At 48.1% G+C, this 20,339-nt stretch overlaps 1 protein-coding gene across 1 annotated transcript in view; it reads right to left on the bottom strand.

Moving 5' to 3' along the window:
- The window catches only part of Kif5a (kinesin family member 5A), a 32,756-nt gene extending 15,512 nt beyond the window's left edge, over window positions 1–17,244 (bottom strand). Inside the window, exons 1-11 of the mRNA XM_035451739.1 lie at window positions 16,800–17,244; window positions 5,153–5,240; window positions 4,980–5,053; window positions 4,492–4,596; window positions 4,005–4,053; window positions 3,307–3,362; window positions 3,097–3,184; window positions 2,694–2,818; window positions 671–775; window positions 357–505; window positions 101–249 (exon numbers count right to left, since the gene is read on the bottom strand). Of these exons, the coding sequence (XP_035307630.1) occupies window positions 101–249; window positions 357–505; window positions 671–775; window positions 2,694–2,818; window positions 3,097–3,184; window positions 3,307–3,362; window positions 4,005–4,053; window positions 4,492–4,596; window positions 4,980–5,053; window positions 5,153–5,240; window positions 16,800–16,928 (1,117 nt within the window). The 5' untranslated portion in view covers window positions 16,929–17,244. The remainder of the gene's footprint in view (window positions 1–100; window positions 250–356; window positions 506–670; window positions 776–2,693; window positions 2,819–3,096; window positions 3,185–3,306; window positions 3,363–4,004; window positions 4,054–4,491; window positions 4,597–4,979; window positions 5,054–5,152; window positions 5,241–16,799) is intronic.
- Between the last annotated feature and the right edge of the window lie 3,095 nt (window positions 17,245–20,339).

Genomic DNA, 20,339 nt, shown 5'->3' with positions numbered 1-20,339 from the left:
CAGCCTTGCTTCCTAGAGATTGTTGCTGGCCTTAAACACTCCCAGGTGGGGCTGTCCCTAGGCCTCGCCTCTTACTCCCATGGGGGGCTCCCTCTCTAACCATTGCGCCACCGGCTTAGCTCGGCCTCCAGCTTTGCAATCGTCTCCTTCTGGGCCTTGGTCTTCTCCTTCTCCTTCTCATATTTCTTCTTCCATTGCTCAGCAGTCAACTCCAGATTGACGGAGGCGGTGTTCTTAATGGTCTTTGCCCTGAGTGAAGATGAGTCTCACATTGGTCTTTGGTGGTGGAGTGGGGGTAGCAAGGGATGAGACGGGGCAGGGCACCTGGGACCCCTTCTGGGGGCCCTGACACTGACCGCTGCCCGAACATCAGAGTGGACTTGGTCTCGGCATCATTGTAGCTGGACGGTGAGCAGCAGATGAACATGGTGGTCCTGCAGTTCCCTCCCAGAGAGTCCTGGAGAATCCGCGTCATTTTGCTGTCACGGTACGGCACGTAGCTTTTCTAGAGCAGGCGGCAGACATGAATGAGAAAAATCATTTCAACGGGGTAATGAGGGAAAGTGGTGCTCACTGAGGATTGAACAGCCCACAGATTGGGGCATGACGAGAAACGGGGGAGACAGGGAAGAGATTGAGGGGGGACAGCAGTGACCTAGGGAACACTTACAGTGCCCTCAGCCAGGGCGGAGATGACGTTCCCCAGGGCTGACAGTGACTTGTTGATATTCTTGGCCTCATCCAGCACAGCCCCCTCCGCCCCAGTCTTGCTGACCTGTCAGAGGGTTACAGGACAAGTGTGTCAGGGAGAGTTCACACACTGTCATCACGTCTTTCCACTTAGAAGGGCCAAGCCCAAAAAGAGGGAGGGAATGGAGAAGAGGTAGAGAGATGCTCAGCCAGGATCAGGGAGACTCTCCTCCTCCCTTCCCCTGAACTCTCTTGTGGATGCCTCTTACCATGACAGTGTATATAAGTTATACATTATCATTTATTTATATGAAATATTCAGGATTGGCAAACTCAAAGCCAGAAGGTAAATCTGTGGTTTCCAGGGAATGGATGGGTAGTGGGGAGAATGGGCAGTAACTGTTGGGTAAGGAAAATGTTCTAGAACTTGACAGTATCGACAGTATATGATTTTGAGGAGAATCTGACTGGATTGTTTGGGGGTGAGGGTGGGTGGGGGTCTCACTGTGTAGCCCAGTCTGTCTTCATACTCATGTAGCCCAATCTTGTTCAGCCGGCTGCAGGGATTACAAATGTAGACCACCACTCCTGACCCAGAATTGTTTTGTGTGTTCTGTGTTTTTGCAGGTGCACATATGTATAGAGCCACAGGTCAACTTGGGTGTTGTTCCTCAGAAATTGACACATTGGTTTTTTGTTTGTTTGTTTGTTTGTTTTGTTTTGTTTTTTGCAAAGGACTCTCACTGGGAAGGGAAACTTTCTGATTAAGCTATGCTAGCTGGCCAGTGAGTCCCAAGGATCTGCCTGTCTCCACCTCCCTGATGCTAGAATTGCAGGCATGCACCACCATGCTTGGGTCCTTATGCTAGTAAAGCAAGCAGTTTACCAACTAAGCATCTCCCAAGCCCCATGTTTTGTTTTGTTTGAGACAAGGTGACTCATCCAGACTAGTCAAACTCCTATGTTGTCAATGATGGGCTTCGGATCCTCCTACCTCCATCTTTCAAGTGGCTGGGATGACAGGGGTGTACCAGTATGCCGTACTTATGCAGTGCTAGAGAGACCAAATCCAAGGTTTCATCCCTCTACCAAAGGAGCTATGTTCCCAGCCTTGGATTATAAGCGTGTGTGTGTGTGTGTGTGTGTGTGTGTGTGTGTGTGTGTGTGTGTGTGTGATGTGGGACAGGGTAGGGGACAGTGTGAGCATGCCACAGCATGTGTGTGATCAGGGGACAACCTCAGGTGTTGGTTCTATCTTAAGGTTGTTCACTGCTGCTGCTTACACCACCTCCTCTAACTGTAGGGGCCCTAGAATTGCAGACCTGAATCACCATGCCTGGCTTTATGACTTTTGGAGATCTGAACTCAGGTCCTCAGGCTTGCACAGCAAGTGTTGTAATTGTACCTACTGAGCCAATTTCCTGTGGTATAGTTCAATGGTGAAATATTTGCTTATTCCTGGGGAGGGTTCGTACTATCTGCCTGTTCTTCCCAGGTGCTGGCATGAAAGTTGTAGTACCACCACACATGGCCAAATTTAGTTTTCTTTCGACTTTAATTTTTGTTTTGTTGTTGTTGTTTTCTGGCTTCTTAAGACAGGGTTTCTCTGTGTTGCCCTGGCTGTCCTGGAACAAGTTCTGTAGACCAGGTTGGCCTCGAACTCAGAGGGATCCACTTGCCTCTGCCTCCCAAGTGCTGGGATTAAAGGTATGTGCCATCACCGCCTGTTCTCAAAATTTAACTTTTTAAATATTTAACTTTTTAAAAATTTAACCTTTATTTTATGGGCATTGGGGTGAAGGTATCAGACCCCCTAGAACTAGAATTGCAGACAGTTGTGAGCTGCCATATGGGTGCTGGGAATTGAACCGGGGTCCTCTGGAAGAACAGTCAGTACTCTTAACTGCTGAGCCATCTCTCCAGCCCCAAAATTTAAAAAGGCAAAGCTTCCCCTGGAGGATTCCTTTTCAACCCCTCACCCCACCTTCCTCCAAATTCCCAACCTTCTCGCTCCCGGCCAGGTCCACCAGGTACAGCTTCCCACTGAGCTTCTGCTCAGTCTCTGTGTTCTCCTGCTTGATGTTGATAAGGAGGATGCTATGGCTCCGAGAACTGTGCTCGTTCATATCTGCAGGGGCGGGAAACATGGGTCCCCTCCCCACCCACCCCTGCAGGGCTGCAGCCCCCAGCCTCCCCACCCACCCCTGCAGGGCTGCAGCCCCCAGCCACAGTGCCCATGAGCTGCCACTCCACCCACCGAGGGAGAACCAGGACCTACTGTGCCATCTCCTAGGCAGCAGGCTACACAGGCAGGAGGCCCCTCCCCCCTGCTTGCTTGCCCCCAGTAGACACAGGAGAGACTCGAGAAGACCTCCAAACCCAAGAGCTCTTTATCTCCCCACTCACTGGTGACAGCTACATGACGGTTCGACTTCCCTTCATCAATCACATCCAAAATCTCTTCTGGGCTGGACACAAAGCGCTCGGTACAACCCTGTAGGAGGCAAATAGCAGGGACTGTACATTTTGATCTCACTCACCCATCGTCTGGTCACTGACCCCTCCTCCCAGGCTCTTGACACCCGAGTTGCACACGAGAACCCAGCCTGCTCTCACCTTGACAAAGGGCACCCGGTTTTTGTCCTCGTGCACAGACAGGTTTGTCTTGGTCACTGAATCAAGATACAGCAGGGTGAGAGAGACCAGTTCCCACCCACCCCTAGGTACCCTGCAGGAAGATTCCCCAGGGAAACCCAAAGGCCACGAGCAAGGGGAGATTCTATTCCTTCCCTCCTCACAGGCTCTGTATGTGTAAGGGCTGAGCCTTAAGCTCATCCCCCAACTCTCCCAGGCTTTGGGGAATTTTTTTTACTTCTGTAGTACAGGGGGTTGAATGCAGAACCTCACTCGTGCTAGAAAAACACTTTGCCTCCTGCCCTGTATCCCCACCCCTCTTCCACTTCCTGTCTCTGTTTTGCCCTATTAATTAGGGTTTGAACATAAGGCACCACTCCTGCTACGTCGTAGGCTCCACCACTCACCTCCTCCCACCTATTTTTATTTTTTCCTTTTGAGACACAATCTTGCTAAGTTGCCCAGAGTGGCCTCAAAAACCACAACCCTCCTGCCTCAGCCTAGGCTTCCAGGCAAGCGCCACCATCCCTGACTGAAAGTCTGTGGAGGGACAGAGCCAGAGGACTCTGGTGTGAAGAGGCATGTCCTGGATGCCCACCTGCAACCAAACTCTGGATAAAGGTGGTCTCTCTGCCCTCAGCCTCCTCGTATACCTTTACCCACTGAGCCCAGGTACTCACCATCCAAAAGGTCTCGGATCTTATCCAGGTAAATCTCAAAATAAGAAACCTGGTTGGGAAGAAAGGGGACAATGTGAGATGTCCTGTTATTTTAATTTTATGAATGTTTTGTGTGTTTGTATGTCTGTATATCATGTGCATGCATGGTTTGAGAAGAGCCCATCAGATCCCTGGGAACTGGAGTTAGAGATGGTTGTGAGTCACCATGTGGGCGCTGGGAATTGAACCCAGGTTCTCTGGAAGAACAACCAATGCTCTTAACCTCTGAGCCATCTCTCCAGCTCCAAGAGGGTGATCTTAAATCTAACACAGGAATCCCAAACCAATGTGACTGGCTCAAGAAGTGTGGTGGCTAGCACAGTGAGGAGAGGGCACCTTGGTGAGAAGTTGAGGTAACCAGAGGGGAGAGTAGAGCTTTAGCTGGCTCATTCTAGGCTTTTCCATCCCAGTCTCCATCTGGGGCCCCCAGAGGTCATCTGCTGATCACCTTAATATGGAATTCAAGGTTCTCGTCCATGGAGTAGATGTGGTTGAAGATGTCTCGAGCAATCCGAGGGATGATTCCCATTAGCTGGGGGTCATGCAGCTTTCCCTGAGAGGGGAAAGGCATACCAGAGTAAGGCTGGCGCTGAGACAACTCAGAGGCAGGCAGGGGACACGGAGGCAAGGAGTCACAGGAAGATGGTCACTGCCATGTCCGCCTCCGAATGGAAGCTGGTAACTGAGCTTCCATTTGGACCCCACTTCCGCTTTTCAGGGTCAGAAAAAGACAGCTGGGGTCACGGAGGGAGGGAAAGTGGGCAGGCTAAAGGGATCCCTCTAAGTCTCCCCCACCACACTGCTTGTCATTCATCCTCTGGACCCATCTGCCTGTGACTCAGCCAGCCCTCCATTCCTGCATCGTCCCCAGTAAAGGATTCTTGATCTTCTTCGGGCCTTCCTCGAATTCCTCAACCCCCAAGTCAGAATCCTCACCTCCATGGTATGTGTTTTCCCTGAGGATGTCTGTCCATAAGCAAAAATTGTGCCGTTGTAGCCAGCAAGGACGTCTGGAAGAGAAGGCAGTGAAAGAGATCTGGTGGGGGAGGGGGGCGGCAATCGTTTGTGTGTGTGTGTGGGGGGGTACATCCAGGAGACAAGTCTCTTACCTTTAACGATCTGCATAGCACACGCATGATAAACTTGCTCCTGAGTCGTATTTGGGGGGAACACACGGTCAAAGACATATGGCTTTCCCTGGAGGGGAAATAAAACAGGACAGACAGACATCAGCAGGGACTGTGAGACAGAAGAGGAACACTGAAGAGCTTTCTACCAGTCTGCAGAAGCATCCCATTTTATAGCCCCGACAACACACGGGATGTTTGGTAGATGAGAGAACCTGGCGAGAGAAGCAGTTTACTTCTGACAGCAGGAGGAGTGCTAGAGTGTCATTACAGAGAGTCGCAGTGTAAGGGGGTCCTCGTCTGGATGTGAGATTCTAGCACCCCACTAACCCCAAACACCTTCCTGGGAAACCAGACAGAAAAAGACAAAAGAAAAATGGAAAGTGAGGAATTATTCATTACCAGTGAAAAGAACCTCAAAGTTTAAAAATATCTTCCCCTCCAGGGCTGTAAGTCTGGTATAAATCTTTTTCAGGAAGACGGCTGCAGAGAGAACCCAGCAGCCAAGAGCACATACTGCTCGTGCAGGGGGCCCGAGTTCAGGTCCAGCACCCACACAGCAGCTCACAAGCGTCCTTAACTCCAATTCCAGGGAATCTGGTGGTCTCTTCTGGCCTCTCCCAGCACCAGGCACACATGCAGTACACTTATATACATGTAGGCAAAACACACATACACATAAAAACAATTTTTAATGATGTATTAAGTGAAAGATGCAATTGGTGACACAGGTGTAGACCGTTCCCTGGGGTGTGAGGGGAAGATGCATGGAGGACCTCTGTGCAGACACTGGGACAGTTCCCTCGCTTTGAAAGAAATACACCAAATCAGAAGTGGGATGTGATGGGGGATGTCCTTCTGTATATATGTTTCTCTGATTGGTCGATGAATAAAACACTGTTTGGCCAATGAGGAGGGAAGATAGGTGGGACTAGGAGAATTCTGGGAAAGGTAGGTAGAGGGAGTCAGCCAGAGAGTCACCATGTAAGGACTGTGAAGAGAGAACACACCAGGTGTTCACCCGTAAGATAAGATCACGTGGAAATACACAGATTAATAGAAATGGGTTAATAATTAAGACAGAGCTAGCCAGTAAGAAGCCCTAACTACAGGCCAATAGTTTAATAATCAAGTCTTTGTGTGCTTATTTGGGGCTGAAACAGCGGCGGGACCAGGCAAGACAAGAAAATCCAGCAACAGGGAGGCCCCTTTAAGGAACATGGCTCGGTGGGAGAGCACTTGTCTACCATGTAGGAAGCCAAGCCCAGGAATGACAATAGGACAAACTGAAGCAGGTCATCAAACCCACAAGTACTTGGCCTAGCCCAGGTAATGTGCTGCAAACTGCATAAAATTCAGGGAGCTAAGCAAAGAATCTCAAATCATATTTAGGGTCTGCTCGCTGCTGCCACAAGTGACAAATCCCTCAGCTATGTCTTCATTGCCAATCAGACACATCTGTTGAATTGTTTTTACTAGAGTATAATTGTGTCCAACTGAAATGTGAGCCTCTAGGTCCACCCGTGGCAGAGTTTGGGAGGTTAACTTTAACAAATTAAAGAAAGTCCCACCACCTCCACCAAAAGGAAGGCAACTTGGCTGGGGTTAGACTGACAGCTGTAAGCACGATTCTACAATTCAGCACTGGGTACATGGTTTTACTTTATAGGAAGAATTACAAAAATGTTGACAGGAGTTACCTTAGAAAGAGAAACAGGGAGAGAGGGCACTTTTTTCTCTCCTTTGAGACAAGATTTCTCTGTATAACAGCCCTAGCTGTCTTGGAACTAGCTCTGTAGACCAAGCTGACCTCAAACCCAGAGAGACAGGCAGAGAAGTGGGGGTGGGGGGATGGGAGGCAGGCAGGGCCCTTCTAAAAGGGAACGTAGCGAATGTGCACAGGTGGTGCTTAGTGGCTGCAGCTGAGGGCGTACATATCCTGTCAGAACCCCAAGGACTGGCTAGTACAGATGCCTGAATACTAACACCTGCTCCACCACATATATCCCAGCCCCTAATGGGACATTTTTATCACACACACACTCCAGTCTTAGAGAACCTTGAGGAAGAGGAGACAGAAGGCATACAGGCTGGAAGATAGGGAGGAGTGCTGTGAAATGCTGTTTTCTGGATATGACATGTCTCACTCATGAACTCATAGCTTTAGTTACCACCACACGACCCGTGTAAGCTCAAGCCAGCTATTCTGGCATAGATGGGGGAGGCGCTGCAGGCCCCAGCCTTTACTGAGGAGCTGCTGGCTTCCCAGTGACAGGTCTTTCAAAGCTTCACTGGGCCAGGACTAATTGAACTTACCACCACCACCCACAAAAAGATGTTGTGAGGGAAACATAGTGGGGGGCAGATGGGGAAGTTGGAGGAGGGAAATGGGGTATAGACATGATTATATTGAACTGTGCACATGTTATTTCTCAAGAAATAAAATTTATAAAAATGACTTTCAGGGCTGGAGAGATGGCCCAGAGGTTAAGAGCACTGACTGCTCTTCCAGAGGTCCTGAGTTCAATTCCCAGCAACGACATGGTGGCTCACAACCATCCGTTATGAGACCCGGTGCCCTCTTCTGGTGTGCAGATATACAGGAAGCAGAATGTTGTATACATAATAAATAAATAAAATCTTTTAAAAAATGACTTTCAAAGATGAACACAATAATGTACCTTTTTCCTTATATTTCTTTGCACAAAGGAAGAAACATTTATATTTTTAATTATTAAAAACTATAGGTGCTGGGCGTTGGTGGCACACACCTTTAATCCCAACACTTGGGAGGCAGAGGCAGTCGGACCTCTGTGAGTTCAAGGCCAGCCTGGTCTACAAGAGCTAGTTCCAAGACAGTCTCCAAAGCCACAGAGAAACCCTGTCTCAAAAAACCAAAAAACAAAACAAAACTACAGGCTGAACATGGCAGTGCATACCTTAATCCCAACAGAAGGTAGCAGGATCTTTGGAGATTTGAGGCTAGCCTTGTCTACATAGTGAATTCCAGACCAGTCAGAGCTATATAGTAAGATCATGCCTCAAAAAAAAAAAAAAATATATATATATATATATATATATATATACACGCACACACGCACGCACACACATTTATAATCTTCGGGGCTGGAGAAATGGTTCAGTCAGTGGTAGCATTCACTACTGTGTTCATTTTCCAACACCCATATGGTAGCTGACACAAGGCATGCACATGGCACACAGACATACATGCAAGTAAAACACACACATTAAAGAATAATAAAATTAGTTTTTAAATTAGAGTTGGAAGTGTAGGTTAATAGAATGCTTGCCTATCATGTTCAAAGTCCTGGGTTTGATCCCCAGCACAGAAGGATCTAGTTGTGGGAACCCCTGCCTGTGCTCCCAGTACCAGGGAGATGGATACTGGAGAATCAGAAACTCACGGTCACCTCAGCTGTATAAAGACTTCAAGGCCAAAGACCCTGGACTGAAAAATTTTTTTAATTAAATCTGTCATTTGATTAAAACCAGCTGGAAATATTTATTTGCTCTATCTATCATCAATCCATCCAAAGCCCAAACAGCTGGGATGAAGAGTGGAGCTCATAGCAGAGCACCTGCTGGAGCACAGGCAAGGCCCTGGGTCTGATCCAATCACTGAAATATTAAGTTACACTTAAAAAGAATAAAGCCAGGAAACGGAATTCACAAAGGAAAGGGGCCGAGGAAGGAACCTTCTTAATGGAGTGTGGTAAACTGATTTTAGCAAGTCATTATATCCCACTAAGTACTTAAATATTGATACGCTATACCAAGATTCCGGTACTAGGAATACAATTCGGGAAAACACTGACGTGATTAAAGATACATTGTGAGATCCTGTCTAGAATCAAAAAACAAAAGTGAGGTCGGTTTCTATACATTGACATGTCCAAAACTGATTAACTGAAAAATTTAAAATGATGCTGGGTAGTGGTGGCGCACACCTTTAGTCCCAGCACTTGGGAAGCAGAGGCAGATAGATCTCTGTAAGTTCGAGGCCACATTTACAAAGCTACAGAGAAACCCGGCTCAAAAAAAAAGAAAAAAAAAAAAAGAAAAGAAAAGAAAAGAGGCTGGAGAGATGGCTCAGAGGTTAAGAGCACTGACTGCTCTTCCAGAGGTCCTGAGTTCAATTCCCAGCAACCACATGGTGGCTCACAACCATCCATTATGAGATCTTGTGCCCTCTTCTGGTGTGCAGATATACATGGAAGCAGAATGTTGTATACATAATAAATAAATAAAATCTTTTAAAAAGAAAGGAAGGAAAGAAGGCAGGAAGAAAATGGAAATGTTACTGATTAACTATTCAGGTTAAATTAAATTATATGAGTATGGGGGTGGGGGCTGGAGAGATGGCTCAGAGGTTAAGAGCACTGACTATTCTTCCAGAGGTCCTGAGTTCAATTCCCAGCAACCACATGGTAGCTCACAACCACCTTGAATGAGATCTGGTGCCCCCTGCTGGTGTGCAGGCAAAAGACTGTATACATAATAAATAAATAAAATCCTTAAAAAAAAAAAAAAAAAGCCAGGCGTTGGTGGTGCACGCCTTTAATCCCAGCACTCGGGAGGCAGAGGCAGGTGGATCTCTGTGAGTTCGAGACCAGCCTGGTCTACAAGAGCTAGTTCCAGGACAGCCTCCAAAGCCACAGAGAAACCCTGTCTCGAAAAACCAAATAAATAAATAAATAAAATAAAGAGTACAGACGATGTTATGGGATATTTATACACTGTGTGAAGATATATTACTCTGATTGGTTTGATAAAGAGCTGAAAGATCAACTCCCTCCCCCCAAAAAAAGCTGGTTTAACCCCAGCATTTGGGAAGCAGAGCTGAGAGAGAGAGAGAGAGAGAGAGAGAGAGAGAGAGAGAGAGAGAGAGAAAAGAGCCAACAAAATAAAAAACAAACCAACCAAAGAACAACAACAAAAATAGAAACAAATAACTATTCTTAGAATGGTAACTTTGCCAATAGTTAAAGAGTATTAGGTTTATAACTATATACCTTTCCGATGTTATTAAAGAAAAATCTACCTTAATTCTTTAGCTGTAATGCCCCTCCACGTTTCTCCCACCCAGCGGCCAGAAACAGAAACAAAGCATGTCTATCTCAGACCAATGATATCCCTCTCTTCTCCACCAATGATCTCCAGTCGTGCTGCCTGGAGCCAGGCACCCAGCCAAAGGGGGTTAAATATAACTCTCCAGCCAGCCTGGCCCCTCCCGCCTCCCCTCCGGGGAACACGGGCACCAACACTCTCAAATCTTCACACACACACACAAACTGACTCTCTCTCTCTCTCTCTCTCTCTCTCTCTCTCTCTCTCTCTCTCTCTCTCTCTCTCTCATTTAATCAAAACCTTGCCCGCTCGGGATGGATAAAATGGAGGGCGCTCTCCAAGTGCTGATGTTAAGGTGTGTCTGGGAACCTCTCTAGTCCAGGTTGGAAAGAAGGAACGGGGCCCTTGGAATAAGATATTCAGGAGCTAAGAAATGGGTGCATTTACCACTCTTGTGATGAGCCATGACATATGTTATGATTTCCCTACTCCTTATTCTTGTCTGGGCCCTCAACTCCAATCTCTAGCTCTTTTTTTGTTGTTTTGGGGTTTCCTGTAGCCTGGTAGCTCTGCCTGGCCTCAAATTGTCAGTCTTCCTGAAATGCATCTTCTAAAAGTTGTATCCTAAGATTTTCATCAGCTAGCCATGGTAGACATGTCTATAATCTCAGCACCTTGGCAGCTGTCAATCTGAGCTACATATCATTTTTGTTTTGTTTTGTTTGTATGTTGTGGGATTTTGTTTTGTTTTTGGTCTTGAGGCAGGGTTTCACTGTTTAGCCCTGACTGTCCTGGAACTCACAGAGCTTTGCCTGTATCTGCTCCTCAGCGCTGGGATTAAAAGAGTGTGCACCACACCCTACCCTACATTGTGTAATAAAGGATCTTTATTGGAAAGTAAGGAAATTAGTTCAGAGCCCTTTGTTTCTGACAGGATCTTGCTAGGTATCCCAGGCTAGCCTGGGATGCACAGTCCTCCTTTCAGCCTCCAGTCTTCCAAGTACTGCAAATAGAACCATGGCAACCAAGCTCCTCCTAGAAAATCTCATTTCTGGTGGTCCACCGCTGCCTCTGTCCAGGCTTCTCCTTTAAGTTGCATATTACCCCCCAGATCTAGAATTTCCCTGAAAACAAAGTCCCCTTCCAAGTACCCAACACCAAGCAGAGTCTCTGGAATACAATTTACTCTTCATGTTTGTTGAATAAACAGATACTAGAAGCTTAGTGGTTTGGGTGAAACCATTAATAAGAGGGCAATGTGCTTAGCACTTGCAAATTTTACTTGTGCAGAGAAAATATATAAAAATAACATCTTTATTTTATGTGTATGAGTGTGTGTTTGCTTGTATGTATGTGTACCACATGCAAGTGTGTGAAGACCAGAAGAAGGCAGCCAATTCCCTAGAACTGGAGCCAGTGCTCTTAACTTCTGAGCCATCTCTCCAGCAATCCCCTTCCCCACATTTTTTTTTTTTTTAAAGACATGGTCTCTCTGTGGAGTCCAAGCTGGCCTCAAACTTTCAATCCTCCTGCCTCAGCCTCTTACAGGGTGGTCTCAGCTAACTTTTCTTTCTTTTTTTTTCTTTTTCTTTTTCTTTTTTTTTTTTTTTTTTTTTTTTTTGGTTTTTCGAGACAGGGTTTCTCTGTGTAGCTTTGGAGCCTATCCTGGCACTCGCTCTGAAGACCAGGCTGGCCTGGAACTCTGGAACTCACAGAGATCCGCCTGCCTCTGCCTCCCGAGTGCTGGGATTAAAGGCATGTGCCACTATTGCCTGGCCCTCAGCTAACTTTTTAACTGTTATCAGGAGTTTATTTGGGGCAGAGGGGCACACAGCTGTAATCCCTACTCAAGAGGCTATGACATGAAGGTTACCTCAGATCTGAACCTGGACCACCCTGAACTACACAGTGAGTTATAAGCTGGCCAGGGACACACAGCAAAAACCTGTCTCAAAAAATAGCGAACAGGGCTGGCGAGATGGCTCATCGGATAAAGGTATCTGCTGCCGAGTCTGCGTTCCATTCGCAGGCCTCACCTGGTGGAAAGAAAGAGCTCATTCCTGCCAACCGTCCTATGACCTCTGACCTGCACTGGTGTGCTATGGCATATGTGCCCCACCCCACAAATAAATAAATGTAAGTTTAAAGTAAGATGGGAACAGAGGCTGCAGAGGTGACTCAGTACCATCACTGGCTGTGAAGACATGAGGAGCTGAGTTCATATCTCCAGCACCCACAGAAAACCTGGGCATGGCTGTGTACGCCTGTGACCTTTGTATTGAGAGGCAGAAGCAGGTAGATCCCAGGGCATCACTGGTCACCAGCCTAGCCTCCACGGTGAGCCTCAGTTTCAGGAAGAGACTGTCTCAAGGGAATAGGTGGCCAGAAACAGAGGAAGAAGACACAGGGAGTCCTCCCTTGGCCTCTGTATGTGGACATATGTGCAAGGGAGCACCCTCACACACATATTTTCACATACACCCCCATTCCCCAGATAAAAATTAAAAACAAAAAATAATGGATACGATAATCCCAGGATGTAAGTATTATTATCCTCATTTTATAAATGAGAAAAATGAGACTCAGAGAGGTCTAGTAGTTTGCCCACAGTCACACAGCTATGAAATAGTAAGCATGGCTCCAAACCCATGTAGTTCTGACTGCAAACCCATACCCAAAGTGACCAAGGAACCGCAAACATCAGCCCCCGCATCAGAGCCTTCTCGTGGGCTTTGCTCTTGCTTCTTCATGTATTTCTGTATTTCTCGAAGTGTTTTCAAGTAGAACTAAAGCCCTTTCATCAACCACATTTTAGAAGTGGTCCCCCCAAAAGCTTTCAGAGGTCCCTTTCCACTCTTTCCTCCTCCAGGTAACGTCACACCCAGCTAATGACAAAGCCTCCGAAGCTGAATGACCTGCTCTATTAGAGAAAGCCCCACAGAAGTCTCCACCTCTGAGCAGCTCTCTCCCAGCCCTACAAGCTCCACGCTCCTCCCAGTCATCCCCAGAGGCTCTCCCTACAGAGTCCCACAGCCAGGGCTCCATGCTGTCTGGGAACTCACTCTGAACCTCCCTTCCTCAGCTAGCACAGGAGAGGTCCCAGAACCTCACAATGGTTTTCCATCGAATGTATGGCTTGATGCCAATGGGGAGGAGCATAAGATCAGGGGTTCAAAGACCTGTTCAGTTGTCAAGAAAACTCTTGGTAGAACCCAAACTTCAAGCGACAGGCCCTATTCTACGGTGACACCCATGGGTATTGTTGCCATGCCAATGCTTGAGAGACACTAGCCACAATGAACATTGCCTCAGCTCTCCATTTCCCTTTAGGACCCTCCCCTCAACGCTGAAGAGATCCTTCCTTTCCCTTCAGAAATCACAGGACCCTCCAAGTCATGATGGCGGCACACGCCTGCAATCCCAGCACTTGGGAGGCTGAGACAGGACAGAAAGTCTGAGTCCAGACTGGAATACCTAGAGTTTCAGACTATCCCAAGACACATATAAAGGCCTGTCTCAAAAAAAAAAACAAAAACAAAAAACAAAAACAAAAAACAAAACTGGGCCAGGGAGATAGTCCAGTGGGTGAAGGTGCCACCAAGCCTGGTGTGAGTTCCATCCCCAGGATGAGACAAACTTCTAAAAACTATCCTCTAACCCTGACATGTGCTGTGGCATGCACATGGCCACTACCCACAGCTTACCCTCAAAATAAATAAATGTAATAACATTACAGCAACAACCAAAAACATGCCGAGTGGTGGTGGCACACACCTTTGATACAGTACTTGGGAGGCAGAGGCAGGAGGATCTCTGTGAGTTCCAGGTCAGCCTGGTCTATAAGAGTAAGTTCCAGGAGAGTCGAGGTTACACAGAGAAAACCTTGTCTCCAAAACCAAAAACATAATTTGCTTAACTCTGGGAGGCTTGAGGAAAGAAGCTTTGGACAGCTGAAAAAGAGAGAGAGATAGAGAGAGAGAGAGAGAGAGAGAGAGAGAGACTTTGATGGAAATTAACTGATTCCTTGCTGCCACCCCTCCCTCACATCTGGCACAGACGCAGCCACCCAGGCTGGGACAAAGATGAGAAAAGCCAGAGAGACAACTAAACGAGTTAAGTGAAGAGTCGACTGGATTCTAAGTGTAAAAAGAACAAATCAAGACAGTACACCACACACGAGCCGCACCTCAGGCACCCTTCTACTATGACTCAGGCTGTTGACTTTGTCGAATCCCACCCGCTAGGTTCCTGAGAGAAGTCAGAGACAGGGCAAAGACCTACAGAACTGACTCCAGCTCTGCAAGCTGATGTGGCCCAGGGAAGGGAGAGCCGGCCGGCCAGCAGCACAGGAGGAAGCAGAGGCCTCTGGCTCTAGTGGGTGATCATCTCCCCTCAACCCCAGCTTGTCTTCCCTCAGCTTCCCAGACATTCTGAAGTGGGTTCTTCCACTGGTGACCAGGTAATTCCCCACACACCAGCTCCCAGAGAGAGCCAGAAGAGGAAACAAGAAGCAGGAGTTGCCACTGTCTTAAGGGATCCTTCAAGGACCTCCTCACAGTCCTCTCCCTTCTAAGCCATCCTTTGGCTGATGAGGAATGAAAGTCCAGGAGGCAAACAGCTCTGAGGATGCTGCCTGAGACAAAATGGCCCCTGTAAGAGCTTACATCTTGAGTGAGAGATTGACAGACTTGAGCAAAGGGAGAGTCAGAAGTAGACAAAGGTACAGCCCCACCAGTCCTGGCAGGACAGGTAAAAGGAGACCAACTACCAAGCTGGATAGGATCTGCGTTATCAGGGGGCCATGGGTTTCTTTTCACCAGCACTGTCTCCCCATCTCCCCTGGTGCCTTCCCTGTTTAGCAGGACCCACCCCACACCAGGAAGGCCCTGAGAGACTAAGGAGTCCATCTTCACATAGTGGATAGACCTGAACAATAAAGTGAGCTTTAAAAGTGGAAACCCTTAGTGTGCTTGCTTCCCACAACCACCCCACCTGCTTTTCAGTCTTTCCAACTTAAAGGCCCTCAAAGTGCAAATCTCCCCACGTAAAGCCAGCCAGGTTACCTGGGTGTGTGTGGGGGGGTCCCCAGGGTTGATCAGGGCTTTCTTTTAAGTTGGCCACTCAGACCAAACAGCAAAGTCTAGGGTCACTAAGGCAAAACAAAGATGCCCTCCCTCCGTGTAGCAAAAGTGCCCAGCTGAGTTCACTCTGTGAGTGAGTGTGACAGGGTAGGGTAGGAGCTTGGGGCTTTCTTGGAGACATGTTCACAAAAAGGTCCTATTTTCCCTAACTCAGGAGATCCCGGTCTCCTTTCTCATTGCTTTATGCCAAGCACTGTAGACTAAGATACAGAAGAATCGCCCTGACCTTGAGGATTGCCCTCACAGGTGCCCCTCCCTTCCCAAACTGGCCCAGTACCCCCAAAACCCTGCAGAACTCAACCCCAGCTCCTCTCACCCCTCACAGCCTGAAGTCCCTTTGGGCCATCACAGATAATGGTCTGGAACAGAAATCTGGAGAGGCAAGGTGACACAAAGGCAATCTCGTGAGTTCTGGAATCACAGACTTGAGTACAGTTGTGTAGACCGAAGAGATCTACGGATTCTCAGCGTGACCTTGAGAAAGTCATTCAACCTGCTTGGGCCTCACTCTCCTAATCTGTAAAATGGAAACGTGAGCACTACCTGAAGACTGCAGTTTTGAGAAGTCGGTATTAAACACAGACTATCAAGTACACGGTGAGTTATCAGTGCTCCCCAAGACCTCCATGGTGAAGGGCTGCCACGAAGAGGTAGCAGTCAACTGCTACATTTTATTGGATCTTCAAGACTGAGATGAAGATGCCCGGGTAGATGATGCTCCGGGCTTGGGCATTTTGACTTGGGAGGGTTTGGGAGTCTGCAGTCCTCTTGATACTATACTTGGGATGGGAAGGCAGACTCTCCCTTAGGGTTCTGGAGGCTGCCTCCTCAATTGGGTGTGGCATCGATGATTTCTTTCCCAGGAAACCTTTCATTAGACCTGCATCCCCTCCCCCACCCCAAGTCCAAGCAACAACTACTTCAGGTGATGAAAGGTTGGTCCTAGAATTCCTCCATAGAGACCCTAGACTTCGCATTTCTGATCTATCCCATCCACCGGTCTTCCCCTCCCTTCCTGGAGGTTGGGGTAGAGATGCAAGCCAATAACAAAGGGAAAACGCGCTTTCTCTCGCGGGGGGGGGGGCGGAGGGGGGCAGAAACATCCCCAAAGCGGGGGACTGGCTCTAAGGGGTGGGAACATTCCCAGAGAATGGCAAAGACAAGTTGGGGCTCCCGATGACGAGGAAGGTGCCCCCTCCCACTCTGCAGAGACTTGGCTGTAGGCCTAGGCAGGCCACACCCAGCCATCCTGATGCAGGGGAGAGGAGGGGCTGCGGTGGATGGAGGGCCAGCAGCCCGGAGCCGCTGCAGAATGACAGGCGTAGAGGCTTAAGTCTTAGAGATGAAAAGATGTTTGCATGCCGCCCCCTCCTCTAATTTCCTTCGGATGAGACACTCACCCCAATAATGACGCTGTCGTCCCCTTGGAAAATGGGGATGAACTTGTCCCCCCGCAGAATCTCCGCCTGGTTCAGGGGCCGAAATCGGCAAAGCACCTTGATGCTGCATTCGTTGTTGGTGTCCGCCATGGTGGTCGCCGACGAGGGGCTGGGGCGAGTCTCTGGCTGCACGGGGTAGCGTGTGCTCGAGAGCCAGGGAGCGCCGACCTGGGGTCGAGGCGGAGGACAGGTGATCTGTCGCTGGGGCCAAGGCAGCAGCTGGGACGCCCGGGCGAAGGCGCGCTTTGAGTCTCCTGCGGCACTGGATGCGGGCGACCTGGGCGTCTGGTCCTCTCGCCGCGCTCTGCCTCTCCGCCCCTCGCGCTGCAGCCGCGCTGCGGGCCTGGGCGGGGCGCGCAGGAGCAGCGGGGGCGGGGTTTTCTTCGCAGGGGGTGAGCCACACTGGACCGCGACCACTCAGAGGTGGAGTTTCGCTCACCTGGTTCCTCCTCGATCCTTAAGGACTCGCGGATAACCAAGTCCTCACCCCTTCCCCACACGACTCACTCCGCTCCACGCGACCCGTCTGTTCTTTCTCAGGCTCCACCTCCAGGGACGGATAAGGGGACTAAGGTGGGCCTGTGGCCTACCTGGGCAACAGCCCCAACAGGCCTGCCATCCCCTTTAGTCCAGAACATCCCTCAAAACCATTACAACCCTCTTTCCATATTTGAATCACACTTGCCATCCCTCCCGACCCAGCCTCTTTCCCCTGCCCAGATGTACTCCCGAGTCAGTAAGCCTTCATGAATGTGCATCTATGGAAGTGGTATCCAGGTCCCATGCCTTGAAGTGGCAGTAAAATCTAGCTTACTCCCTTCCTTTCTTCACAGAAAGTGCTACCATCTGGTGATAATCAGGTCCCCAAATAGAGTGAAGCCAAACTATCTTCTGGGTCATCAGTATTCACAGGCAGATGGGGTCCTCCATGGTGCCTCTGAGGCTGGAGATAAACAAGGGGCAGCTTTTGCAAGAGAATGGGCATCTAAAAGTCTGAAGAAAGGGCAACGATGGGAACAAAGGCCAGAGGTACTGTGTGAGGATCTTTTAGGACAAACAGCTGCATCTGAGTCTCAGACAGGCTTAGATATCTGTGTGTGTTTACTGTCTCGGTTACCTTTGGATAGAGTCCCAATGCCCCAGTCCCTTTCTCAAGCCATTCTTTTCTTCTCCCAGTTTCCTGGTCAGAAAAAAAAAAGAAAAGAAAAGAAAAAGCCAAACCCAGAGAATTCTTGTCCTTCCCATGGGTCAGGCTCCCCACTGCAGCCCCTAAGTAGAAACATCAAGAGCTGGACAAATTGATTTTGCTCAATGTCACGGCCTCTGCTAGCCAATAGAGAACTGGGCTGCAAGGACTTGAGGTTTTAGCCAAGAGGAGGAGGAGCAGGGGTGATGACAGGGAGAAGGCAGGAGGGGGTGGTGGCCTATGCTCAGAAATTGGCCAGTGTCTAGGGTCAGTTAGGCACTATGGGGCAAGGGTGAGACAATGGTGGCCTAAACAAAGGAGCCCTCGTCCACTAGGAACCAGCTGAGCCAGGCTTCTGACACTCACACACCTTGACTCTTAAGGGAACTGAAGGAGAAAGGAGTTGAAAACTGTAAACAAGAGTCCAGGATCGTGGCAATGGAGGCAGAGGCTTGGGCACAAGCCAGGAACGAGAATGACAATGAGTTCCTAACTCAGGAGCTCTACAATCAGCTGTCTGGCACTGTTTCTGAGGGTTGCAGCATCTTGCAAGCTCCGGAAATATACCAACAGCCTCTAGAGGCAAAAACAGTGGCATTCTTAGTGAAGTGGCTTCGAAATGCCGTCTATAGAACACTCACAGTGGGTGTGAGTTCACGCGTGCACACACACACACACATGACAAGTTTTTATACAGCTGTGTTAGTCAATCTTCAAAGAGCTTTGTTTTAATTTTTGAGATGAGGGGGTCCTCTCTATATAGCTCAGGCTAGCCTGAAACTTTGTATGTAGTCCGGAATGTCCTTGCCTCAGTCTCCGAAGTGCTGGGAGTATATGTGTATATGTGGGCATCACCATGACTGGCTTGAGAACTTCCTTTTACCCTGAGTATGTCTTTTTATTTCTCTACTAGATAATGATGGCAATATCACATAATAAGTTTTATATTTGTTTTCCCCTCCTCCTTGTCCATTGTTGTTTCAAGACAGGGTTTCTCTATGTAGCTCTGACTGTCCTGGAACTGGCTCTGTAGACCAGGCTGTATTGCGACTCAGCGATCTGCCTGTCTCTGACTCAAAGTGCTGGAACTAAAGGTGAGCACCACTATGCCTGCCTGGCCTTCCCTTCTGTTTTAAAAATAGGTCAGTGAGATGGCTCAGCAGGGAAAGGGGTTTGCCAACAAACCATGACCTGAGTTTGATCCCCAGGTCCCCCATGGTGGGAAGAAAAAACAGACAAATAACAGTTGTTCTGTGAACTCCAAACTTACGTAAAGACAAGTGCTCGAGCACATACACACACGATAAATAAATAAATGTTAAATCAATTCAATTAAATAGTGTTTCTTTGTCATGTATATACTTGGCAAAATGAAAAGAGTACCTATATTATGTCTATTCTCCAGAAAGATCTGTTGTCAGCCTGGACACAAAGCTACTATGTACAAGGTCCCCAGTACAATACCCAGCCCTGAAAAGTGAGTTTCAGGATACCCTGGGCTAAAGAGTGAGACCATGTTAATTCCTTCTTCCTAATTTCTGGAGACTATTAATGAAGTGGTGACCACCATGGAGTGTTCAGTCAGAGTTGCAGCTATCATTTTTCCATTTAGATTTCCAAATTTAAAAAAAAAACCCATAATCAGCATACCCAGACAAATTTGAATTTCAGATTATTATATGCATATCACAAATATAATAAGACACATGCTTTTTTGTTGTTATTTTTGTTTTTTCGAGACAGGGTTTCTCTGTGTAGACCTGGCTGTCCTGGAACTCTGTAGACCAGGCTGGCCTCAAACTCACAGAGATCTGCCTGTTTCTCCCTTCTGAGTGTTGGGATTAAAGGTGTGCACCAGCACTGCCTGGCCCTGAAATTCAATTTTTAAAAAAATTCTTATTAGTTTTATGTATTTAATGTATACGGATGCCTTGCCTACATGTATGTCTGTGTACCACATGTGTGTCTGAAGAGGGCATGGGACCACCTGGAACCGGAGTTATAAATGGCTGTGAGCCACCATGTGGGTGCTGGGAATCAAACCCAGGTCCTGCAAGAGCATCCAGTGCTCCTAACCGCTGAGACATTTCTCCAGCTCCTGAAATTAAAATTTAACTGAGGGACCCTGAGTTTTGTCCTGCAGCCCTCATCTGAAAAGACTGCTTCACTTTTTCGTCCCTTACATTTTTTACTAAATCATACTGTTGTTGTTCACAAAGCGACGAGCTGTGTGATTTCGAGCCCACCTCTAGATGTTCGGAAGTAGGACTTATGCAATCCTTTTCGTAGACTATTAAAAATGATGGAAAAAAAAT

This window comes from Cricetulus griseus (genome assembly GCF_003668045.3).
Source record: "Cricetulus griseus strain 17A/GY chromosome 1 unlocalized genomic scaffold, alternate assembly CriGri-PICRH-1.0 chr1_0, whole genome shotgun sequence".
Taxonomy (NCBI): Eukaryota; Metazoa; Chordata; class Mammalia; order Rodentia; family Cricetidae; genus Cricetulus; species Cricetulus griseus.
This window is presented reverse-complemented; position numbering and strand designations above follow the sequence as displayed.